This window comes from Epinephelus moara, chromosome 9, assembly GCF_006386435.1.
Source record: "Epinephelus moara isolate mb chromosome 9, YSFRI_EMoa_1.0, whole genome shotgun sequence".
Classification (NCBI taxonomy): Eukaryota; Metazoa; Chordata; class Actinopteri; order Perciformes; family Serranidae; genus Epinephelus; species Epinephelus moara.
Window position 1 is genome coordinate 25,504,647 of NC_065514.1, and position 23,975 is coordinate 25,528,621.

The 23,975-nt window shown below is 39.4% G+C and overlaps 1 protein-coding gene across 1 annotated transcript in view; it reads left to right on the forward strand.

Annotated features, from left to right (window-relative positions):
* The window catches only part of arhgap24 (Rho GTPase activating protein 24), an 89,123-nt gene that overhangs the window by 21,442 nt on the left and 43,706 nt on the right, over positions 1–23,975 (forward strand). Inside the window, exon 3 of the mRNA XM_050053496.1 lies at positions 10,328–10,415. Coding sequence (XP_049909453.1) covers positions 10,328–10,415 — 88 coding nt within the window. The remainder of the gene's footprint in view (positions 1–10,327; positions 10,416–23,975) is intronic.

Sequence of the window (23,975 nt, forward strand, 5' to 3'; positions counted from 1 at the left end):
ATCCTCTCACGTGCAGTGAAGTCTCCATTTGTTACCTGTCACATTAGCCTAATTACTGCTTCCTCAGTGGGAACAGGAACATCTGCCCATCTCTGTTGCCTTGGAAACAGAGACGCCAACAAGGCTTGCACTGATTAGACATGAACAGTCACATATTTAAACACAAAGGCCATATTTTCCTGATCAGTGACCTCTTGTTGTCATGTTAATAATGATTGTCCTCTCCTATAAGACATAACAGAAGTAGTGTGATATTTTCATAGTATACAATGTGTCTAGCTTTGATATCAAGGTCTTGGTTCTTGTCCAATTTCCAACCAACAAAGTTCATTTTAACTCTGTCAACAGTCTTTCCTCAACCTTAACCAAGTAGTTTTAGTTGCCTATTCATAACAAATCTGTAAACCTGCAATTTTTTGGAATATTGACATATTCCTGCCAATAGGGGCGCTAGATCAGAAAACACCCTATGAACACAGGGGGTTATAATGGTTACAATGGGAAGCAAACATAAGGATTCAGCTGAACTAATTCACAGAAGTATTGGGTGTTGCAGGACCATTGTGTCCACATTTTGTGTGTTTGTATGTACAATTCACATTCCACAGAAACCATACTGTACTGAACTGATCCTACGAAAACTGAAGAAACAATACCAGCATTTAACTTTATACAGAACCAAGATGAGATTTTGTTTTCAAATGCTGCTGGCGAGGGGAGTTCTGATGTTTGCAGATAACGTTTTTAGAAAGAGAGTATTATTATTGTCCATACAGGGGACCATGTTGTGTCCCATACAGTTGGGCCAAACCTCTCTGAGCAACTCTCGGAATCTGAGGAATGGGAGTCAGATGGAGGTGAAGGGTCACTGAAAAGCATGCGTAGGGTACGGCACGTGTGGGCTTAGCGTCAACATGCCATCTGCCTGCCCTTACTCGCCCATGGAGATGTATGCACGCACAAGCATGCATGCTCTCACTCACATTCTCACACACAAACACACTCTCACACACATACGCATGCACTCAGATTTCATCTGTCTGAGCCATAAACAAAGACAGTATTCATCCAGTGGGTGAAATGGTATGATTATTGTAATTTAAACCACTTAGCGTTGTATCCGTATTCTGGCGATGAAAGCGAGGTAACATTATAAATGAATGAGAGAATTATGAATGAATACATTGAGCCAATTTTATTATATTACAATGTATTAAGAAATGAGGGACATATTAAAATGTAATTAGGATATTACGATTCTAACCACAACAAGTCCTACAAGTAAGTAGATTAATATTCATATCACGAGGGAGGCTGTGTTTGAACTTGGACAAAATGATCTGAAGAAAAGTTCTTTAATGAGAAATTGCATAAAATCAATAATGCAACAGTGCAATAATGCACTGAAAATCCTTTGTTTTCCCTGCTTGAGTTGGAAATCGTTTGACCTTGGCATTTAACGGGAGTAAATAAAATGCCATTGCAGTTCTGTAATTATTCAAACTGCAAGACTGTGTCTCCTCACTGCTGTTTTGATGAAACATTAACACTGTACCATTTGTCTGACCTTCTCCGCTGCAGTTACTCTCGAGTCACTTTTGACACTGACAAACACAGATGACAGTTACGCTTGTGACTTTTACAGTCCCATCCGATCACAGCAGAATGGATGTGTACTCGTAAGGTGTGAAGGTTGCAGTGAGTCACATCACATCCAGGCGTGATCTGACTTGAATGTCAGAGGAATGTGGACAATAATGTGGACATTATCCAAACACCCTCTTGTGTACGTCATTAAACGCAAGCCTGACATCATTTTGTGGCTGCAGATACAAACACAGACTTTACATTTAAGTGTCACATAAACTCTACATGCACATGACAAAAGTCAGCATGAGTGACATACTAACACACACACTGCATCATCTCTTACTCCTGACATTATTACTTTGGTTTGACAATAATATTTAGGCACAGAAACTTTCTTCAGCAGGCACATTAGAGCAAGAAAAAATGAATCATTGGACAGTTGTGGCTGTCAGTATTCCTGCTACGCACACTAACTTCAGAGACTATTCCCTGTCTGGTGACTGCATGTCTAATAAGCTCTGTATTGATGGATGGAAAAGTCAATTAACTCTCGCTGGACTTGCAGCAAGTTCCTGCAAGTTGTTTTCTGAGCACTTTCTCTGTCTCCAATACCTTTAGGTGGTAACAGGGCGCTACTATAAATTTTAGGTATGTGCAGGTGCAGTGGTATTTGTACAAGTGGGGGAGCACATTTCCTCACAAGAAGTGAGTATGCAGCTGGTGCAAGAGCTGTATGGGATCACATCAGAATTCATCACACACAACAGGGGTTTGAGTTGGTATCCCCGGGCAAAGACCATGTCTGACTTAAAGCACTTTACTTTCTAATGGCTACATGTGTTATCCTACAGGATAGAGCCGTAAGTGTTGGTGAAGGTCTGTAGTTTTGCAAATTTGACTTCCAGTGGCTGTAATCAATATTTTTCTATTAAGAACAGATCACATGACTACAAGCCTAGTTGCAAGAAGAAAATGTTGGCATTGTACATTTCTGAAACTATAGATATTTTACATTTGTATATTTCATACGCATTATATCAATATGAATGATTACACTGACATACCTGTTGGTATTCATGCTCCCCAGAGGAAGACCTCCAGATGTCCTCTTTTTGGATAAAGCTAATCTTCACACACAAAATATTTACTGTATTTTTACCAACCTGTTTTCAGTCTTTGTCTTTAATTTCCTTTGGTATAGCTGAACTAAATATATACTAAATAAAACAACACTGTGAAAGTCAAGTTAAATTTGCGGACTGCAAAACTACATTATTCTTTGTGGACTGATTTTAAACTCAGTGTGGTTATGGTATCTAGTGAGGTGCCATAGTATTTATTCATTATATATAACCAATACGTGCAAGAATAGATAATGAACAGGAATTTGTTTTCTCTCTGGTCTTTGCTGGGTGCAGCTGTGCTCTACTTTTTAAGGTAGGACTGTACTGTAACAAGGGTCCAGCTGAACTACATGTAGCTGCCAACTAATTTCACTGGAAAATAGTTGATGCGCAGGGATACACCTCCTGCCTGCTCTGTGGTAGGTTATTTGTATACTTTGCAAGCCAAAGTAGTGATACCTCCTGCAGCTGTGCTCCATTTTTAAAGGTGTAGATGTGCTGGAACTGAGAGTTCAGCTGAGTAAGCTATAAACTTATTTCACAGGAAACACATGAAAGTCATAACTCTAACTCAGATTAATGGCCTCAGAAGAAGATAAAGCACATAAAGAGCACTCTGACTTTGATAAGGTTTCAGACATTACTCCCATACATATATTAATATTATTGAATAAAGTCATGGAAAGACATTCTGCACAGCAGAGGAGGAACATTCATCAGTGAGATATTCAGTACATCATTAGAGTGGACATTTTGTGATACTTGTCCATACGTATTGTATTGTACATTATACAACATGCATGTAGGGCTGGACAATACATTTATATGATAATGATATTATGATATGAGACTAGATATTGTCTTAGAGTTTGGATATCATAATATTGTAAGTGTTATCTTGTCCTTGTTATTACAGCCCGCTCTCACTGAAATGACAACCACATGGTTGACTCTGCAAGCAGGTTATTAAGACCCATACTCATGTTTAATGTAAGGCGGTGCCACCAAGTGGCCATAGTAATTATTACAGGAGTCGAGGAGGAAGTGACGTGACGTAGCGTAAAACGTGACAAAGTCCCGGTGAGTCCAAATGTCAAAGGAGTCCCTATAAGATGAGCGCGAGGGTCAAACGAACCCAGGACTTTCACTCAGGAGACCAGTGCATCCTGAAGTCAACGTTAACTTGTTTTAATAGCAACATAGCCTAGTTTGCTAGTGTGTGTAGCATGCTATGCTCGTGACGTATGTAAGGTGCCCTATGTGACATATGTCACATGACGTGTGACATTATGTTAGTGACAAAAGTACTTGTTTAAAGCCAAACCATGATGTTAAACCTAAGCTACATAGTTTTAAAGTGGAATGAGTGGTGGAGGGGGTGAGAGGGCTCCTCTGTGATAAAGCCTGATCACTGAGCGGATGTACAGTTCACAACGATCATGAGTAGACATATCTCCCAAGGTCAAAAATAATCTTTTTTTATTGAATTGGGGTAGAGATAGCTTGTGGAAACTACACCTTATTAAGATTCTTAAACCATTACCTTTGTCTTCTCTTAAGATTTTACACTTTTACAGAGGACTGTGTACCCCTCAATCTTTTACATTTGATTTTTATAAGATTTCACAGTAATTGCTTTGGCATTTTATATTCCTTTTAAAAGAGAAAAATCCATTCACTTATCTTTCCATACATTTCATTATTTGAGAAAACTCAGACCAACAGTACGGGTGTAGGCAAAGGAGTTTTTATGACACTTCATATACGTGGGAGTTGAATGAAGATGAGATATTTCTGCGTCACGCAGGCAGCAACAGCAGCAGCAGCAGCAGCAGTGACAAGTATTCCTGCAAGAAAGTGACAGGACACCGTGTGTTTTCCAGCTGCTTGCACATAAATCACTGTAAGCTTTTTTTTTTTTTTGTCTTAGGGATCTTGTAGTTTTTGATGGATTTGCTTCAGAACATTCTTGTCCTTGTTGTCTGCTTCTACAGCTCCCTGCCCCAGATTTTGTTGCACATTACACAGCTTTTTGCTAGAAGGTTCAATGTTGTGTTTGTATTTAGAGATTGTGTGATTTTCACAAAGTCTGCCTGCATTAAAGCTCGACTGATGATTCATCTATTTCAGATTAGAAAGACTCAGTAGTGGGTCATTAATTTGGATTATCAGTTAATTGTTCTTTCATTACAGTTTTAAAAATCATATTTGTTATGTCTGCCTGCTACTCACTTTTTTTAAGCAAACATTTCACGTACTTTGTTTGATGGTTACAGCCTTGTTTTGTGATTTTCCCAACTTTTTTAATGCCTCTCTTGTTAATTTCCTCAGTATCATCTTCTTCTGGTTTATCATGTCTAACTTCTCACATCATTCACCCACAGTTAATCCACAAAGTGAATAAAAATTAATGAAGTCCTCTTTTTTTTCCACCCTATTACTTTTGACTGGCATATTAATATTTTAGTGAATGTTATGCAGTCGCAGCTGTGGGTTTACTGAGTGTTTTACTGTGGCTTTTGATCGAGACTCAGCCACTCAGAGCTGAAGATCAGAGCTACCTGTTTTATAACTGCAAAATAATGATGACATTTATTGGATTGATGGACTCAGTGGAGCGATCAGAGCAGAACAACCGTAAGTAACTCTTTGCCACTTGAATAGAAAGGTCTTACAGAGCAAAAGTAGAGACTTGGATGGTGGAAAGAATACACACATAGACAGATGCACTTAACACACTAACTATAGTGCATATGGGCAAAAAGTATAAGGGCTCCTGGTCTCCCACTGAGTTTGACTTCCTGTGTCTGAGAGGTCACTGACGCTGAGGAACAGTAATTATTGGATGAAAGGATCACTGATCAACCAGCCAGGGTTTAATGAGCGCTTAAATGACCTGTTACACCAATAACTTCTGCTTAATTGACTTCAGTGTGAGCATTTATCTGTTTGCAATCTGAAATCAATTTCTACTCCAGAATATATTGCTCTACATTTCATTATCATGCAACATGTCCTGTTTACTACACTCATTCATCAAACCAGGTCATTATTTAAGGAACTAAGGTTATGTCTTAACTTAAAGACAAAAATTCCAGTGGCCTATTATGTTTTATACTTAAAGCGGTGATAATCAGTATTTTTTTATGTTAACAATGATCACATGACTACTGATATGGAGAGGGGTCGCTGGCAGTGATTAACCCTCAGAGAATTATTACCCAACCCTGCAGTTAACCTCAGCTCTACAGAGCTTTATAGCATCCTTGCGCAATTGCAATTTCAGTGTTTTGGTTCAATATTTATCTACATGCTCAGCACAACAGGGCAGAGCAAAAAAGTTAGCAACTAGCTGTTGACCGTTAGCATTTACCTGCTAAAGAGCCAGATATTTCCTTCAGGCGCTGGTGGGGAACAAAATAAAGCTAAAACGAGATTGAGTATTGGACTTATGTGGCCAAAAATATGACTCTAAATCAATGCTCATGTTGCTCCATGTACATTAAAAAAAAAAAAATTTCTAACAAGTTTGTTTACGAGCTTTAAAATGTCAGTGTTGTGTTTACAGCTTGTTTCTGCTGCCCCCAAGTGGCAAATATTGCAGGTTTGAAGATAGTAGATGGTAGGAAGTAGGCAAGGGACCATTGCCCCTTGATCTTTTTTCTAAGCCTAACCAAGTAGTTTTGTTTCCTAAATCTAAATACGACCGTTTTACAGAGCCCGGTCTCAACCCAAAGTCGTCGAAATCCTGTTCTTGACTTGCAGCATCAGAAACCAACGAAAAAGAACAGTCTTTAACGTTGGCATGATACATGGCTGGTTGCCGTCATAGTTTAACGGCGCCTGGCGGCATCAGGATGACATGTGGCAGGACAAGGATGAAGGTTAAGGTGGCAAAAGTCCAAGTAGGGAGGGCAGGAGGGTCGGTGGATGGGTCCAAGCACTGACTTTCACCCAAGAGAACTGTGTTCGCGTCCCATAAGATTCTAAAGCCAAATCCCATTTTTTTTCCTAAACCCAACCACTTGCTTCTGTTGCTTAAACCTAACCACATATTTTTTGTTGCCTAAACCTAACCATTTGTGTTGTTGTTGAAGGAAAAAAAACACATCAATTTGCAGTGTTGTACCGACGTAGTGCGTTTATTTTGAATTCGACTGCATGTAAATGGTAAATTTCCTGTGAAAACGGAAGTGTATCTTCAAAGAAGACAATGCATGTAACAAGCAGAACTTGACATGGCGTCCCAGAACTTCAACAACGAACACACCCAGGGTACCTTGCACGTTGTATGTGGACATGCAGAGTCCAAGACCAAGCACATCAATATGTGACGAGGTTGGAGTGAGATGGTGTTGTTTTACAACATAGTCCATGTTTCAACTGTGCATAACATAGAGATGCCAAAGAGTGCCCTGTGTGTCACTATGAGACGCCGAGGAGCATGACAACGTGTCAGTATTTGACAACCTAATGATCGGGTAAGTCTTCCCATCATTTTATTAAGAAAGCCAATTTGGCCTAAGGGATAATTAATGACACATCCAAGGCTGCAGGGAGAACACTGAGAAACACTGTTATATTCACCCTATAACTGTCACCCAACAAAGTTGAATGTTCACAGAGGTAAAATGCTTTATGACCAGAAAGGGCGTCACATTTGGGTTTTATTGCCACAGTGTGTGCAGGCTGTTCAGACAAACTTGTGGAGATGCCATTAACTGAACAGAGCTGGAGTTACAGTCAGTATTCTGCAACTTGCTTCCAGTCTGAGAAAACACTCCAAATTTGATTTCATTTGGAGCATACTGTTGGACTCAGCCTCAGAAACAGCTCCCCTGACAGGCTGTGCTGCTGCTTACAAACCTGAGCCTCCTGCTGTCGCTTTTCTCAAACAGATTTCACTGAGCCTCTCCCGTCCCATATGTGTGTGTAGAGCTTTTTGGCTGACAACAAAAGATAATTGGGTTTGTGTCATTACACCATTTCCAAAAAATGACCTCATCCTAGTTAATGACAATATAAAAATGCATAAAACACCCCAAAATAGGTTGGGAGTTTTTGTCCCTTAGGGTAGGCCAGGCTAACGTACTCTTTGCATGGTAAATATTACTCTGTCTGTGGTCGGGTTTGTCTGCAGCAAACAACAGGCCACCAGAGAGGATGTCAGTGTGGAAAGTGTGGCTGAGACTTAGAAACTGAGGAGAGGAATATCAGTTGAGTTGTGGTTTTACAATACTTCTTTTTTAAGGATATACAAGGTCCAAAGGCAACATTTATGAAGTCTATCTCACCCACACACGATTCATTTAAGTCATCTCCTGTTTCCTTGGAATCAGTACAACGTGCATGACAAAAGGATCCGTGTTCATCGAAAAAAAAAAAAAGTTCTTAAAGGAGCTTTAATCTCGAGATACTGAAGCTGAGCAGATTCTCTCGCTGACAACCACATCAAACGAGTTTTCTCTCCCTCATTTCTCCAGTTCGCAGCGTGTCTGTCCCATCTTTATAACCCCCTTTAAAGCATTTCATCTGGGGCCTCAGGTAGGATTTCCACTTCCTGGTTGTCACAGTTATGGCTCATTAAAGAGCTCTCTTTCTCAGCAGGAAGGAAACTGACTCCCCTCAGATCCTGTTAATGTGCGTGGGTCCTTAATACTGACGCTGTCACCAATGCACATCTTGTCTGTGTTAACATTAACCCAGATAGAGGGCACTCTAATGACTGTCAGATGCTGCATCGTGGCACTGAAGGCCAAACTCTTAATCAAGTGCAAAGTCACTGTTTGAATACATAAAAGGGTCAGCCTGCAGCTGCTTGTGTTAAAATCCTTTTAAAGGTCACCCTTATTAGGGGAAGACCGAGTGAAGTCAGTAACTACTTTGTCATTATCAAAGAATTAACACATGCAAGTACTAATTTACTTGGTAAGGATACCGCACTGATGAGTTTGAGATGTATCCAATTTTAAAAATGTAATCACTTACTTCATTGGTTTTGCAACTAATAATTAGTTTTAGTATGGATTAATCTGACACTTATGTTTTCAGCTAATCTATTTATCATGTGGTCCATAAAATGGGAAAATAGTGAAAAAAGGCCAATTTAAGATATTCCAATTGTAACCCAGTTGCTAGAAGATGTTAGCATTGCTTGTTTCTGCAAACCACAAATATGTTACAGCCGCATGTTTTAGACATATCATCACCATCATTTCTAAAGTGAGATGGAAGGATGATGGATGGGATGACACCCACACAAGATGCCTGCCAAGCTGCCAACCACTGTTCAACACCAGCAACAAGAACGGGTTGTTTTAGCCAGACATTGCTAGTGCTAGCTGAGCTAACAGGCTGCTAATTTGCTAACATGCTATTTCGTTCGGTTAAACATTATTGACAGTGGGATCGTCATCATGACTTGTTCAGCCATTCATAAGTCTTCTTAATTGAATATTTCACAAAACATGCCACCTTCCTGGCAGGTCCTGTTTTTGTCCCGGTAATGTTCCAAGCGCATATTCCAAACTACTGGATGGTGAAAACATTACTTACTTTATCACTTTTTTTCTTGTTGTGTAGTTAAGAATGTGTCATATTTTATGGAGTGACCATGGGTTTTATTGAAAAAAATATCAACAAACTCATAACTATGTGTCTACTGTAGCTGTTGGATAAATATAGAGAAGTAAGAATTTGTTTCTGAAATAGAGTGCAGGAAAAGTACGTCAGTAAAGTACAAGCACCCCAAATGTGTACTTAGATGCAGTAGTTTTTCCTTGTATCATTAATATGACTTACAGAGATTCACAGGCACCTGTAAACAGACATTGTGACCCTCCTGAGATCAGCAGTATTAGAGGTAAATATTCAAACATCCTGTCATTAGTAATTGTATCTCTGGTCTCTGGTCTCTCATCTCTCACGATGCTCTGTAGATACCCCACAGACTCTCAAACTGACAGGAAGTCTGGACAGTTAGGTTGTTGAGATGTTGACTCTGGAAAAAGCTGATGCTGATGCTCCTAGCTGCTATTTAAAGCAGAGGATTTCTGGCCTCCAGTGTCACATAGATGATGTATCATTGTGGACAGAGCTGAGGCAGAGAGATGATGATCCTCTATAATGCTGCCACTTTGCCACATTTTATAACAGCTCAGCTACATCGTCCACACCCGTCCGTGGGGACCTGTGAACCACCGTCTCGGCCGGCAGAGATGCTCATACACATGGCAATGCGAACATGTCAAGCGTTTGAAGCATATTTTCTTGTGATAATGTGCGAGAGCTGGTGTGCTGCTGAGCTCAGGAAGGCTGCTGGAAAGGTCATGCAAAGTGAACTGTTTTAGATCAAATGGCAAATGTGCAGTTACGTGTGAAAAAAATAATGTGCATATATAAATCAAATGTTGTCTCTGTGGCCTTAAACCAGGTGCAATTTCAACACGAAACTGTGAAAATTAGACATCAGAAATGTATCATTATGTCAAGAAAACTGATCTTAAAAATCGCTGTGACCACACTAAATCTGTCGCATACACGCAGTGAAAAAGTATGTTGAATGTTCTAACGGGGATATTGCATCTCATCAATCTGTTCTTTGTTCTCCACAGGGAGCCATTTTCTTACCTGGAAACAGAGTTACAGAGCATCCAGTCAGCGGTGATGAAGGAGGGAAATTTCTCTTCGAGGTCATTCCAGGTAGGAAATGTTGCAATGTAATAACTTTGTATTTTTACTGAGGACAAAATGATGATGGCAATGCTGACAGGAGCACAAGCAAGAAAAACAACATCTGTGTGCAGCAAATACATTTGAGTGAAGTCTCACACACTGTGAGAGTCATCTGGGGAAGAACTGATGATATCATTGATATAAGAAATGTAGCTTTCTATGGCAGTTGACGAGTTAACCATTTGTTCGCCTGCTGTTTGCTGGGATTGCATGTATGAAAAGTTCTCCTCTTGTTAGTTTTTACATTACATTATAGATTTTGTATGCTATGGATTTTATTATCACCTGAAAATAAGAACCACTGTGTTTTCGTCACCTTAGAATGAGCCGTTTATATCTACATACATGGCAGGGAGTCAGCCATGTTGTTACAGTAGCCCAGAATGAACAAATCAAATGGGCTCTAAACAGGGCCATTCACATTTTTTTTGCATTTTCACCTGGGCCACTGTAGTTCTGCAAGCTCACCACTAGATGTCACTACATCGTACACATTGGACCTTTAAAGAAATGTATTTTTTTTCCCTTTGGAAATATGCTAACTTGCTCTCTTGCTGAGGGTTAAAAGAGAAGATTGATGCCACTCTTCTATCTCCACGCTAAATATAAAGTTGCAGCAGGAAATAGCTACCCTGGATTTGTGTAAAGAAAACAAAAATCTACCTACCAACATCTCCTAAGCCTGTTTAAAAAAGCAATTATATCCTCTGTTAAATCCATGCAAAAACCCAAACGTAAAAGCATCAAGTTTTGGTTTAATGGGGGTGTAATAGGGCCCCCAGGAATGCTGCCCAGCCTTGCTTCCACTTTTTTTCAGTGGCCATTTGTGGTATTGCATCCTGGCCCAAAAAGCATTTTTCCCATAGACCACCATCATAAAAGAGGTCACCTCAAACTGCAACCAAGGTCAGTTACGACTTTTTCTACTATGAATTTTTGATTCACTTCCTTAAAGCCGAGAAAAGCAAAAACACAACAAAACTTGGGAGCTGCATATCCCGCAAGTAAACACTGAACCTAGAAACATTTTTTGGCCTATGTGGCAGGCAAGCAGTCCAGTTTGGTATGAGGTCTGATACCTAGTTATTACAGTATACATCTGTGACTATAACCCCCTGTATAACCCCTGTTTCTCTTTATGCTAAGCTAAGCTAACTAGCTGCTGGCTCCAGCCTTATATTTAACAGACAGATTTTGGCCACAGAGTTTCCAAAAATGTCTAACTATTCCTTTAGTTCAGAGGCTTGGCTCAGAAGCTGGCTTAAACCACTGACCACACACACATGCACACATGCTCCCACACATAAACTCAAAGAGGAGCACATGCACAGACGCCAGGAGACTGTATGGAGACATGTTCGAATACAACACAAAGGAGTAGTGGGGTATTTTCCCAGGCGGAGCGATGCCAGGAATGTGAGTCTATGGAATAGATATTTAAAACACACATGCACACTGGGGAAATAGAGACAGCTGGTAAAAGATACAGTAGCAGAGTGCAGCAACAGCAACAGTTGATCCATCTACAGTTAAAACACTGCAGACAACACCGGATGTGTGCAACAACTACTTGCATTTTGTTTATCTTCACCTTTTCCCTGGTGTGTAGCCACTACAGTTTCTCTCAGAGGAAACCAAAATATAAGTGTCAAGACATTTTCTCACATGATTTGTGGCTCCCATTGGACACATATACAAATACACATATAAAAACAGTGTGACCCAGCAGATAATGGAGCAGATAACATTTGTCAGTAAAAGGTCAATTAAAGGCTGACACTGCGCCAAAATTAAATTAGTAATTTGGGCAGTTGTCCAGAGCTGACAGATGAAAACTCCAGGTGTGTCACAGGTTCGCTTGAACGACTCTTAGTGGTGTTTTTGTTTTTGGATGCTAATGACCTTGCTGGGTTTTTAATAGTTTCCACATCAGATGAGGATTAGCACCTCCCCGCAGAGATAACTTCATGAACTTTCAGTTCCACTCCATGTTCACACTGGCATAAAGCAAAATCAAGTTGTCAGTTTGTGATCAATAGTTCTCATGTTTCGTATGGTTGTGTTATAGGAGAAACAATTCAACAGATACGCTTCTATATGCCTGTGTGCATATGCCACGGCAGAATACATTCTGATGTATCAGCACGCATAAAGTAGAACAAAAATAGAAACATAAATCAACATTTGGTGTCTAAAAGCATTAGATATGACAAGTTCTGATGCTGTTTTTTAAGGTTGTTTGATGCTCTTATAGCGAGGGATCAGGTGTTGCTCAAAGACATTGTGACAGGACATGTAGCTGATGACACACCATGGATGTAGAAAGAGAACTGGATACAGCATTGGAGGCGGGTCCTCATCCGTTTCAATGAAAGTTGCTCAGTGGAGCATGAAGCCAAAAAAGCTCAATTTCCATGGTATGAAATTACCGGGATCTTTAGAATTGTGGGGCCCATAGAGCAAGTGCAATAGAGACTTAAAGTGGCTAAGTTCCAATTCAGTCCTCCGCTAACTTGAATGGGGATAAAAAAATTGATTGCAGCTTTGTTAGACTTTCGAAATGTTATCAACCAAATGGATCAAATCCTGATAGTGAAACCAAGCATTTCGTGCAAATTGTGATGCTCAAGACAGTGTACCCAATAAATTACAGATGTCTCTCTCACAATGCAAGTCTATGGAACTTGTTATTCCATGACCACTACGAAAATTGGCTCCAAAGCCCAGCACTGCTTCTGGGGGCGTGTGATTCACACATTGGCTGCTGTAGGTTTTCAAACCTGCAACATCTCTATCATAGGATAAGCTCTCCTTAATAGCACAATTTGATTGACGCCAATCCATAAGGATCTAAAAAGTGTCTAAATAATCAGTTATGCTTTTGAAATATGGCAGTGCTTAGCTGAATAAAGCTGCTCTGAAGAAAAAAAACTGTCATCAAAGGCATAATAGGGAAGTTTCAAAAAACAAAATTTCTATTTTCAGTTCCTTTTTTTATACCTATGTACTCAAGCTGAAAAAGTGTGGGTAGCACATAAATCCACACCCAGCATTATGTAGAAATGCATGACCAGAACATATGGTTTAGAGGATAGCATCGGTGTGGAGAGACATTTTCACCAACTTTTCTCTGGGAACATGAAGGTGGTCACATATTCTAAGGCACTGCTGAATGTGATCCCCGATCTGTGCCAAGTTGCCAGGTGGCATCACTCTTGTTCCAACACAATTTGCATTGTGAAGTAAGCTTCACTGACTCATTGTGCCCCCCCTTTCAGTCTCAGTTTCATTTCCCTATTTCCAGGCGCCACACTATATGCTGTAGCATATAAAGCATATGAACCATGTGCAGAGAAAATGAAGAGTATGGTCACATGTAACACTCCCCCCCCCCCCCCCTCTGGAGTAAATATGTGGTCTATTGACAGCTTTTCGATTTCTGTTGACTTATGAGAGTCAGTGTTTGTTTTCCAGTCTCCTCCACTACAAACAGTTTTCTTCTATTTTCCAACCTGCTGGACCAGACTGTATTAGCTTCTTTGAAAAGGCTGAAAGAGGGGAGAGGAAATTGGAAATCCAGTGACTCCAGGGTTTTTTCTACCTGCAATAGCAGTCGTAACATAATTTCCACAGCTTTGCCGTTTCATATTCCTCTTAACTCATGTCATATGCTGGAGTTTCTTGGTTTACTATGTTGGATATGACAGTGTGTTTTTCTTGTGGCATTTAGTAATGGTGAATGTGGTTAAGTAGCTGGTCAGGGAGTCAGTTTCAACCTTGTTAAACAGCCCATGACATTGTTTCATTATTGATGATTTTGAGCCCGCAGAGATAATGTGCAACTATTTAATAGTTACTGAAAATCAACTGTTTTCACCATGTTATGCATCTTCAGTTTTAGCTATCAACTATACCAATGCAGTGCTAACAATAGCTCCACTTTAATGTATTGTGTAATAACAGGAAAAGTAGTTTAAGTACAAATTGCTATTGAAAAACAGTCATAATACCAATACTTTGAAGGACATGCAACCACAGTGCAGTGAACAATAATATACTAGACACCAGTAAGACAGAAAAAAGAGCAACAACACATGCCAACAGTATAAGGACAAAACGATGAAAATGTTACACATACAATAATGAGAGCCTCATCAGTCAGTGATGACCTTGGGTACAAAAAACAGAGAACTGAAGGTGAAGTCATTAATTATTTTGGGCATCCTACAGGTAACCGCCCCTGAATTTTGAACTTGAATGCACCACAAACATTTTAGGATACAAGAAGGAAAACATCTGTGTGTTTTTATTCCCTAATGGTATTTACCTAAGCACATGATGTTTCCTGTGTACTTTCATTTCAGTAAGACCATGAAACTTACTAAATAAAAGCCACTGAGTGCACTAGTTACAATTTTGGGATGAATGCTTAACGTAGGTGGCAGTAGAGAGGCGTTATACCATCAGTAAACTGACTCAGTAATGCCATTCATGCGGTAATATCAAGCTAAAATTTGTTAGCATTAGCCACTACATCTTGATAGGAGTAAAACCTATGTATGAGCTACATTTTATAGCTTAAGAACTCAGCTTCTCATCTGTAAACAAAGATTTTGTTGTTTCCTCTTTCAAAAGTCACTTCGTCCCATTTTCAAAGACAGTTTGACATTTCAGGAAATATGCTAATTGGCTTTCTGTCCTAGAGTTTGATAAGACAATTGATTCCATGCATGTCTAATGTGAAGCTACAGCCAGCAGCCGGTTAGCTTAGCTTAGCACATAGACTGGAAACAGCCAGCCTGGCTCTGTCCAAAGATAACAAAATCCTGCACCTCTAAATCTCACTAACTACAGGTCCAGCATGTAGGATTTACTGGCAAGGCATCTATTGTCAGAAAGGGAATATAATATTTATAACTATGTTTTCATTAGTTTATAATCACCTGAAACTAAGAATAGTTGGGTTTTCATTACCTTAGATTAGGGTCCAGCAACCTTTACTTTCAAAAGAGTCATTTTTGACCAAAAAAATAAAGCAACAAACATTTGCACATCATTTCATTCTCTATTTTCCTTCAAGACCTTTACTTTTTTGGGTTTAGAATCCATAGTCAGCTCAGCTAGACTCAAGACTAGTTACTGCTACTGAAGTTCAGCAAAAAGCTGTAGATGTATGCACATTTTAGATGTTAAAACTTTTTTTAAATTCATTTTATAGGCTATACGTTTTCATAATTGGAGAAGATGAGAATTTCTTTAGGCAACAATAATCAATGAAAATTAAAAACTGTCAAAGCCACAGGGAGCGACTGGAGAGGTGACTAAAGAACCACAGGTTGCCATCCCTGCCTTAGAACAGGACATTTTTATCTATACACGGAGTAGGTCTTGTTTCACATAGTCCGCCATGTTGTTTCTACAGTAGCCCAGAACAGACAAACCAAACACTGGCTCTACATAGGGCCATTTGTGTTTTTGAGCCAGCCACCATACTTCACTTACATGCTTGGCACACAGGAGAAGCTTCAGTTGCCACTAAATCCTACACACTGGACCTTTAACACATCATATCTTATTGTTTTATCTGTACAAGTTTTAGCTTTATGGGTGTTTAATTCCAGTATGATAATAATACTTATTTCTAGTATTCATGCTAAGCTATTTAATCAGGTAGTCTCAGAGATATCAGAGTGTTAATCTTCTCATCTAACTCTGATCAAACTCTGATGTCAGAATATTCTGTTCTTAGTATCATTGTGTAGTTTGAGTGCATAAATTTATTCACACAAGTGATTTTTCTGGTTTATACGCATGTAGGCTCATATTTCACTTCAGTGGCCGCAGTGTCTGTAGTAAACTTACCTCTTCAAAAGCCGGGCTTGTTATGGTCGTGTATCAGATGCCGTATAATTACTCATGCAGACCGCAAGATGTGGATATAAATGTGACTCCCCTCATGTTCACAACAAGGGCCTCTGGGGTTGCTACAACAAAACAAGAACTCAACAGACTTAAATGTTTTAAAGTACCACCAATACTACTAAACTGTTTTCAACATTCTGTAACATCCACTACTACGCCCTCATACTGATGGAAAACAAGAACATGGCTTGTTATGAGACAGCAAATAAAGAGGTCTTAGAGAAGCAGAGGGAGCAAATGAAAGGAAAACACAACACATATATTCCACTGGTCTAAATGAGGCCGTGCAGCTCGAACACAACACATGGACAGTCTCTGGCAGACAGACAGACGGGATGTGATGGGGGGGTGGGGGGTGTTCGGCAAGGGAAATGGGGTGGAAGTCAGAGTTGTACAGAGATGTCCGTTGTCTTGTAAGGGTGGCGATGAGGTCTGAACACGAGCTGGGTATCGGGGGACTGCCAGAGGCTTGAATAGCTGCACCAGGACATCTGTACGAAGAGGGAGACTCTATTTCAGATTAACAATTAACTCTGTATTTTTAGCCTTTATGGAAAGTTTTACTTAGTTACTGCATGCATTAAAAATTTGCAAAACAGTTCACAAAACATCCCTCCAACTTTTATTGTTATGCACGCTCTGATGCTTTATCTGTTCCTATGTCTTGTTGTTCTCATCTCTCTTGTCTTTGTCTCTGTCACTGTGCACATCTGGATGATGCGTGTGAAAGCTGCAGACTGCGGAACAGAGGGGCTTATAAGGCAGATTCACCACATGGCTAACAGTATTTAGACTGGAATCATGGTTATGTCTTTGTTTTAAACTGTCTGACAGAGACACACAGGTACAGACACAATGGGGCTTTTGTTTTTCTCGCCCACTTTAAGCACCGGTGAAGTTCTTCCATCACACTGACACGTTCCAACATGTGCAAGCACACATGGGCCTGAGCTAAAGGGGGGAGGAATAACAACATGAATACTGCTGTCAAAATTCCTGTTTATGGCGTTAAACATTTACTATGCATATTATCTGCGCGGACATTTTTATGCTTTAGGATTACATTATGACAGAAGACATTTTCTGGGTTGCCATATTTGGATGCACCTGCAAACTATTCTAAATTCTGGTACTTTGTAAGGGATCACAGAAAAAGTAGCTTCTTCTTCAGAGTATCTCTCATACACAGGCAGCACTGTCAGAATATAAAACTGGATTTCTCTGAGTCCATATATCTGGAATACATATCGGATCATCCTGCTGCTCAGGATCAGTGTGCAGTTTTATCTGATGTTAGTGAATGCTCCAAAGAATGTCAGGTATGATCTGAATACAGCCGTGTGATATAACATAGCTCTGAGCGCCGGGGATCTGGGTTGTGATGAGACTGCGATACAGTGAAAGAGCAGAACCTGCCTTCAGCAAATGATGAATTTACTCAAAATGGCAGACTCTTCATTTATTTACCTGTCTGAGCTGCATGAATACCTGTAGCTAAATATCACTCCACGTGGTCCAAGTGTGATTAATCATCCCATTCCTGTAAAACAAGAATCAACATAGGAAACACTCCCCACTGTGTTTTTGATGGGGAAACAGTGTGCTCCTCTATCCCCAAGCACCAATAAACAAGGCTTTGGCTGCAGAGTTCACTTCTCTCTCAAGTCACTGCTGCTGAATTATGGGATTATTTACCCGCTCAAACCCAGAGGCCAATGTACCTTCATTCATGAAAGGACGTTGGGACAATGTTGCCTTGAACAGGTGGACAGCCTCAAGCATAAATATTATTTACAGGGCAAGGCCTGAGTCTGTAATACATGCCTGAAGAGGAGTTCGTGTTTCCTCTTCTACCGGTATCAAACATATGTTTGGCTTCAGCTTATTGTACAAAGTGTAGTAATGTCCAGGCATTTCCTCAATTTAAGTGTGAGTTAACGTAGTGCTGGTGAAGAAAAGCCTTAGTGCCAATCTAAAGTAAAGGTGATAGTGCCCTCATGTGGTTTTATAAGTTATTGCAGTACTGGGGAAAATCTAAACCAGTCCTGTCTGTCTGTATTAATCTTGTTATGCATTTTGCAAAGGAATAGGCTGAATTTCAGTAGGAAACTAAGGGGGGTATAGTTGTATAATAGTACATTTTCATATATTGTCACAAATGCCAGCAATGTGTTAATACTGCACTGCAAAAATAAATAAATAAAAGAAAAAATATAAAAAATGACAGTGGCTGCCAAACAAAAAACTTAATAAATAAAATTAAAATAAAATACCCGGATTTGAATAAAGATGAAAAGTAATACATTTGGTTTTGATACAATTATTTTACATTTTTTTTCCTAAATTACAATCAAACACAGAGAACAGAGAAACACTGTTATTTTACATATTTTCCTGAATTCAGTCTTTATGAATTCTGCAAGATTTAAGTCTTTGTGCAAAGAGGTAATGTAAATAAATATCCCTATACAGTAATATATTCAATTCCCTATACAGAATTTGCTATTTTATACTCTTATCTCACCATCAAAAATAAGTAACACAGTGAATTATAAAGTGTAGGAGTACTTAGTAGAACATTGTTTTAATTGCTTGTATTACACACTGTTTGTATTGTAGTGGAAAAACAGTTTAATAAAGCACTTTATAGTTTTATTCTTCAGCATTTGGAATCATTTGCTTAGCAATGACTGAGCAATCTGCTGATGAAGACTGAAAGATGCAGCTGAGAGCTCTGGAAATAGCAATGTATAGTTAAGATTTTTATTTATTTATTTTGTCAGAATTAACATTCTTTGAAATGTTTCATATCTTTGTTTTATTGCAGTTCTTTAGAGTCTGATTTTATCATTACTTTGCCATCAGCTCAAACCTCCTTTGTGGTAACATTTAATTAGTTTCATATTATGTAAATTTGTTTTTTTATTTATTTCATTTTGTGATTTAATGCATCTGCTCCATCATGTGTGTTTGACATATATGGCTGATGGGTAGCCACCTTGGTGACCTCTGCAGTGACTTACGAGTGTCATACGTCACTGAGGTGAATGTCTTATTTACTCAGTGTGACTCGTGTGATTGAATTATGATAATCACAATGTATGTATGAGTCAGCAGGCAGGACAGAGTGTGAGTAAATCAGACTCAGACACACACAGAGGGATGTTTGAAGATATTTAGAGACCCTTCTCATCGTTATTATTCTGGTTAATGAAAAACTAGAAAACAAACTGTCATTGTATGATCAGTCTAGGAATGTGTTTTATCAGGATAACATGTTAATCTAACCTAAACCTATATAGAGTGGCTTCTAATTAAACAGTAGTGACTGATTGACTGCTATTGGTGGGTGAAGACAGACGTGCAATTATAAGACTACAGTCCACTGTGCTGTTCATTACGAGGAGGTTACTCTAAGCTGGCATGTAGATTGTAAGCACCTGAAGTTGATGATGGACTGATGGATGGATGAATTCAATAAAAAAAAATGCCCAGGCCAGCAGGGGGGCTTTAATAACCCAAACAATTATTCCACTTGTTCGTGGATGGTAATAAATGTGGCATACTTAGAATATTACCCTCAAGGCATTGGTGTTTAAGGTTAAGGAAGCCCCCAGTAGAGTAATTGAGAAAGCATATGAATCTGTGGTGCTGACATTTCACTGTCAAGATGTATGGATGTGGTTTTCAAATAGGCCCCAAGGTCACATTAGTCATGGATAACTTCGGGTGCTGGAATCGGTTGTATGTGTGTGTTTATGTATGGACCTCTTTGTATAAACAAAGATTCAGTGACCGCTGGTGCAGCTTTAACTGTAGTTATGTTTAATTCAGATGGTTGCTTGAACTACTCTAATCTATTTTTATCATCTGGTTTTCTTTGTAGCTGTACTATGCACATATTATAATGGTGTTTATGAAGTGTCTGAAAGACCTTGGGCTATTTTAATCCCACAACAGGCTCACAGCTTCATTTGCAGCTCCAGAGAGAAGCCTTTGGTTTGGACACAAAATCAGGAGTTTTCACATCTTTGACTTCCTATTTGTCAGTGTGCATTCATTCATTCATTTACAATGCAGAGGAGTAACAAGCACAAGCTTTTCTTGAATACCTTCTACAGTGTGCTGGCATGTCACAGTCCATGGACTTTCAAACATGTAGGTGTGATCAAGGAAAGGAAAGTTTATTTGTATAGCACCTCTCAAAATGCTTTATATAAGACATTAGAATTCCATTAAAAGTCCAGTGTGTAGGATTTAAGGGCATCTATTGGCACATATAATCACCTGAAAACAAGAGTCATGTTTTTGTTACTTTAATATGAGCACTTTACATATGGTCGCAAATTTGTGTTTCCTTTGGTAGCGAAGGCATGACCCTCTCTACTCTGCCTTACTCTGCTTTTCATTGGCTTACCCTGACATTCTTACTCTAACCCTAAACAATCCCACTTCCCTTACCTAAACCTAGCCAGCCCAACTAACAAAGACAATCAGTCCTAATTAGTCAGAGGCAGAGTAGGGCAGGTCACGCCTTCACTATCCTAGGAAATGCAAATTCACAACCCATGAGGTCCGCCATGTTGTTCTACAGTAGCTCAGAACGGACAAGTCAAACACGGGCACTACAGTGGATCATTTGCAATTTTACTTCGGCCAAAGTAGTTCTCCTACACACTTGGCCCAAGGGAAAACACCTAGTTCAGCTCTGGAACTCACCACTAGATGCCACTTAATCCCACAATTAGACCTTTAAGATGAGATATAAAAGAGACACAAGACAATGTAAAACGTCATAAATATGGGAATTCAAAAGAGTGAAATTAAACAGAATATAAAATTAGCTAAAGAAAGAATTAGGTCAGGTGTATAAACCTGAAACAAATCAAACAGCGGAATATGCAATATACACGATCAGCATCATGTGTCAAAAGGAAGAGAAAGACGATAAAGGTAAATAATTCATAAATAAAAACCAAAAAGGAAAATATATATATATATTTACACAATATCAAAATACCATGCTTAAAATGAAATACAATCTCACAGCAGGCTCAACTATTGGACTCCAAGGAGCACAGGAGAAAGCCCCACCCAGCTGTAATAAATGAAAAAGCCCCAGGAAATAAAATTACTACTCCACCCATCACACATACACAAGCACCACCTCTTACACCCACTCCACTGTCATAGCTAGAATATATATTAATCCATACACTAGTTTGATCAAATTAATCTGACACACAGGATATAAACAAGAAACAGCTCCCTGTTTCAGACTCCATGTTCTGATATATAGATTTAATTAGCGGGTGGATGTATAGTGCCCACACAGCTTCTAATGCATCATAAATCCAGGAAGGAATATAGCTGCAGGATCAAGGCATGCATTAAGAGGGAAAGCAGTGAAATGTATTGATATTACTGTGGTAAAAATGATGAAGCCCCCAGAGGGATGAGTGACAAGATTCTGTTCTGCATATTAAAGTGTCGACTATCTTCATTTCCCCACCAGTCCGTCTGTGCAGAGCTTGTGTCCTTTCTTTCCCAAGAATTCGCTTTGCAATATGACATTTTCAAAAAGGTCAAAAATTGAACTTCTCTTCCTTCTCTTTCCCTTGGTGTACGTTTGTATATGTGTAAGTGTGTAGACATGTTTACGCACATCCGTGTTTTCCCAGTGTGCATATAAAGTCAATGACCTGCTGTATGTGACACAGTGGCGTCTGGCCTCCTGGAGGAGTCGTGGTCTGGTAATCTGCTGCTGTTGACATTTCTGAGACAGCGGCTTCTGAGATTCACATTGTGTGTTGTTGTTCCCTTGATATCTGAATTTACGACCCAAAGCACTCAGCATTACAGAGGACCATCTCAGACAGACGCACAGTGGCTATCAATGTCCTGGCAGGATGAAGTGAGAATACAGAATCAGAAAGCTCCAAAAAGATTCAACATCACTTTTTGTTTTTAAATTTAGTGAAGCCCATGGAAGACTGGAAGTTTTTCACATTAAATTATGTCATTGTTGTCATTGTCAGCCAGTTTTATGTCAAGACCAATGCCATGAACTTTTGTACAGACATTGATGGTCCCCAGAGGATGAATCCTACTGACTTTGGTGATCCCCTGACTTTTCCTCTAGCTCCACCATGTGGTTGCCATTTGTGGTTTTAAGTAAAATGTCTTGACAGCTATTGCCTGTTATGGAATTTGGTGCACACATGCCCACCTCATGATTATTTGTGTTAACTTAGATGATCCCTTTACTCTTCCTCTAAAGTCACCACAAAGTCAAAATCTAAAATCTGTCCAATATCGTCATACAGGATGTTCTCATGCACTGTTTGTGTATATGCCTATGAAAAGTATTGCACCGAAATTTGTACGTAACCAGTGTACTCAGGAAGGCTGCGGTCATATAATGAATGCGCTGACAGGAGTTCAAAAAGTAGTAGTGTAAAGATCAAAAGTCCATGTATGGAGGAAGGTTGGGGTGGTGAATGGGTCAAGCGAACACACAACTTTTCAGCAGGAGACCGTTGTTCGTGTTGCGTGTGAAACCAAGTAAACTTTGAGTTATTTTAAGGTCATCACGGTATGACAGTATGTCAAGTATGCAACTATATGTTAAATATGTAACCTGATGACACCATGGTATTTTCCCTAAACCTTATCTAACTGGTAGGAGTGCTAATTTGTTGAATATCATACAAACTGCTGTTTGTAAGATAACATACATTGCTTAAAAACTACATTCCCATCACCCTCAGCTGTATTTTGTCTCTTGTGCTAGTTAGAAAATGCTTGCTAGCCTGCTAAACCATGATAGGCAATGCTTGTAAACTAGCCAACGCTTACCCATATAATTAAAACCAAATTATTTAATGTAAAAATAGAGACAGAGCTGTATGCCAACCAAAATGTCTATCACAATCTTTCCTGTTTAAATATCTCAGTGTATCCTCACACAATGATATCTAACACATTAGCACCCCTCAAATGATGTTGTTGCATTATTTACTTAACATTATGTCACATAAAGTAACAAAAAGTTGCATAGGTTAGGTTTAGGCAAGTAAAGTTATGTAAGTTAGGTTTAGAAGAAAAAAAAACATGGTGACAACGTACCCTAAAAAACTCAAAGTTCACTTGGTTTCATTCCCGAACACCGGTCTCCTGGGGAAAGGTCCTGTGTTTGCTGTCCCATCCACTGCCCCAACCTGCCTCCTTATGCAGATTTTCACACTTTATACAACTTCCTTCTCCTGTCAGTGCATTTGTCATGTCATTGTAGCCTTTCCAACTATGTGGATTATACACGAATTACCTATGATTACATGTTATGTAGAAACTTTTATGCATTACTTTTCATAGGTGTACATATAACCATTGCATGAGAACCGCTGAAATACCTGCCACTGAGAGTGGCTAAGTGGAATTGTACTAGTTGATGGTGGCAGCTCAAAGTCCTGTTGGTGCCAGTGAAGACCAGTGCTATCAGTCTAAAATAGGACCTTTAGATCCAGTTGGTTCTCCTTACTCTAAAAGTTATTTGCAGGCCAGCAAGGCTGTTGCTGCTTAGCTGCCAAAGCTCAAACTTGGGAG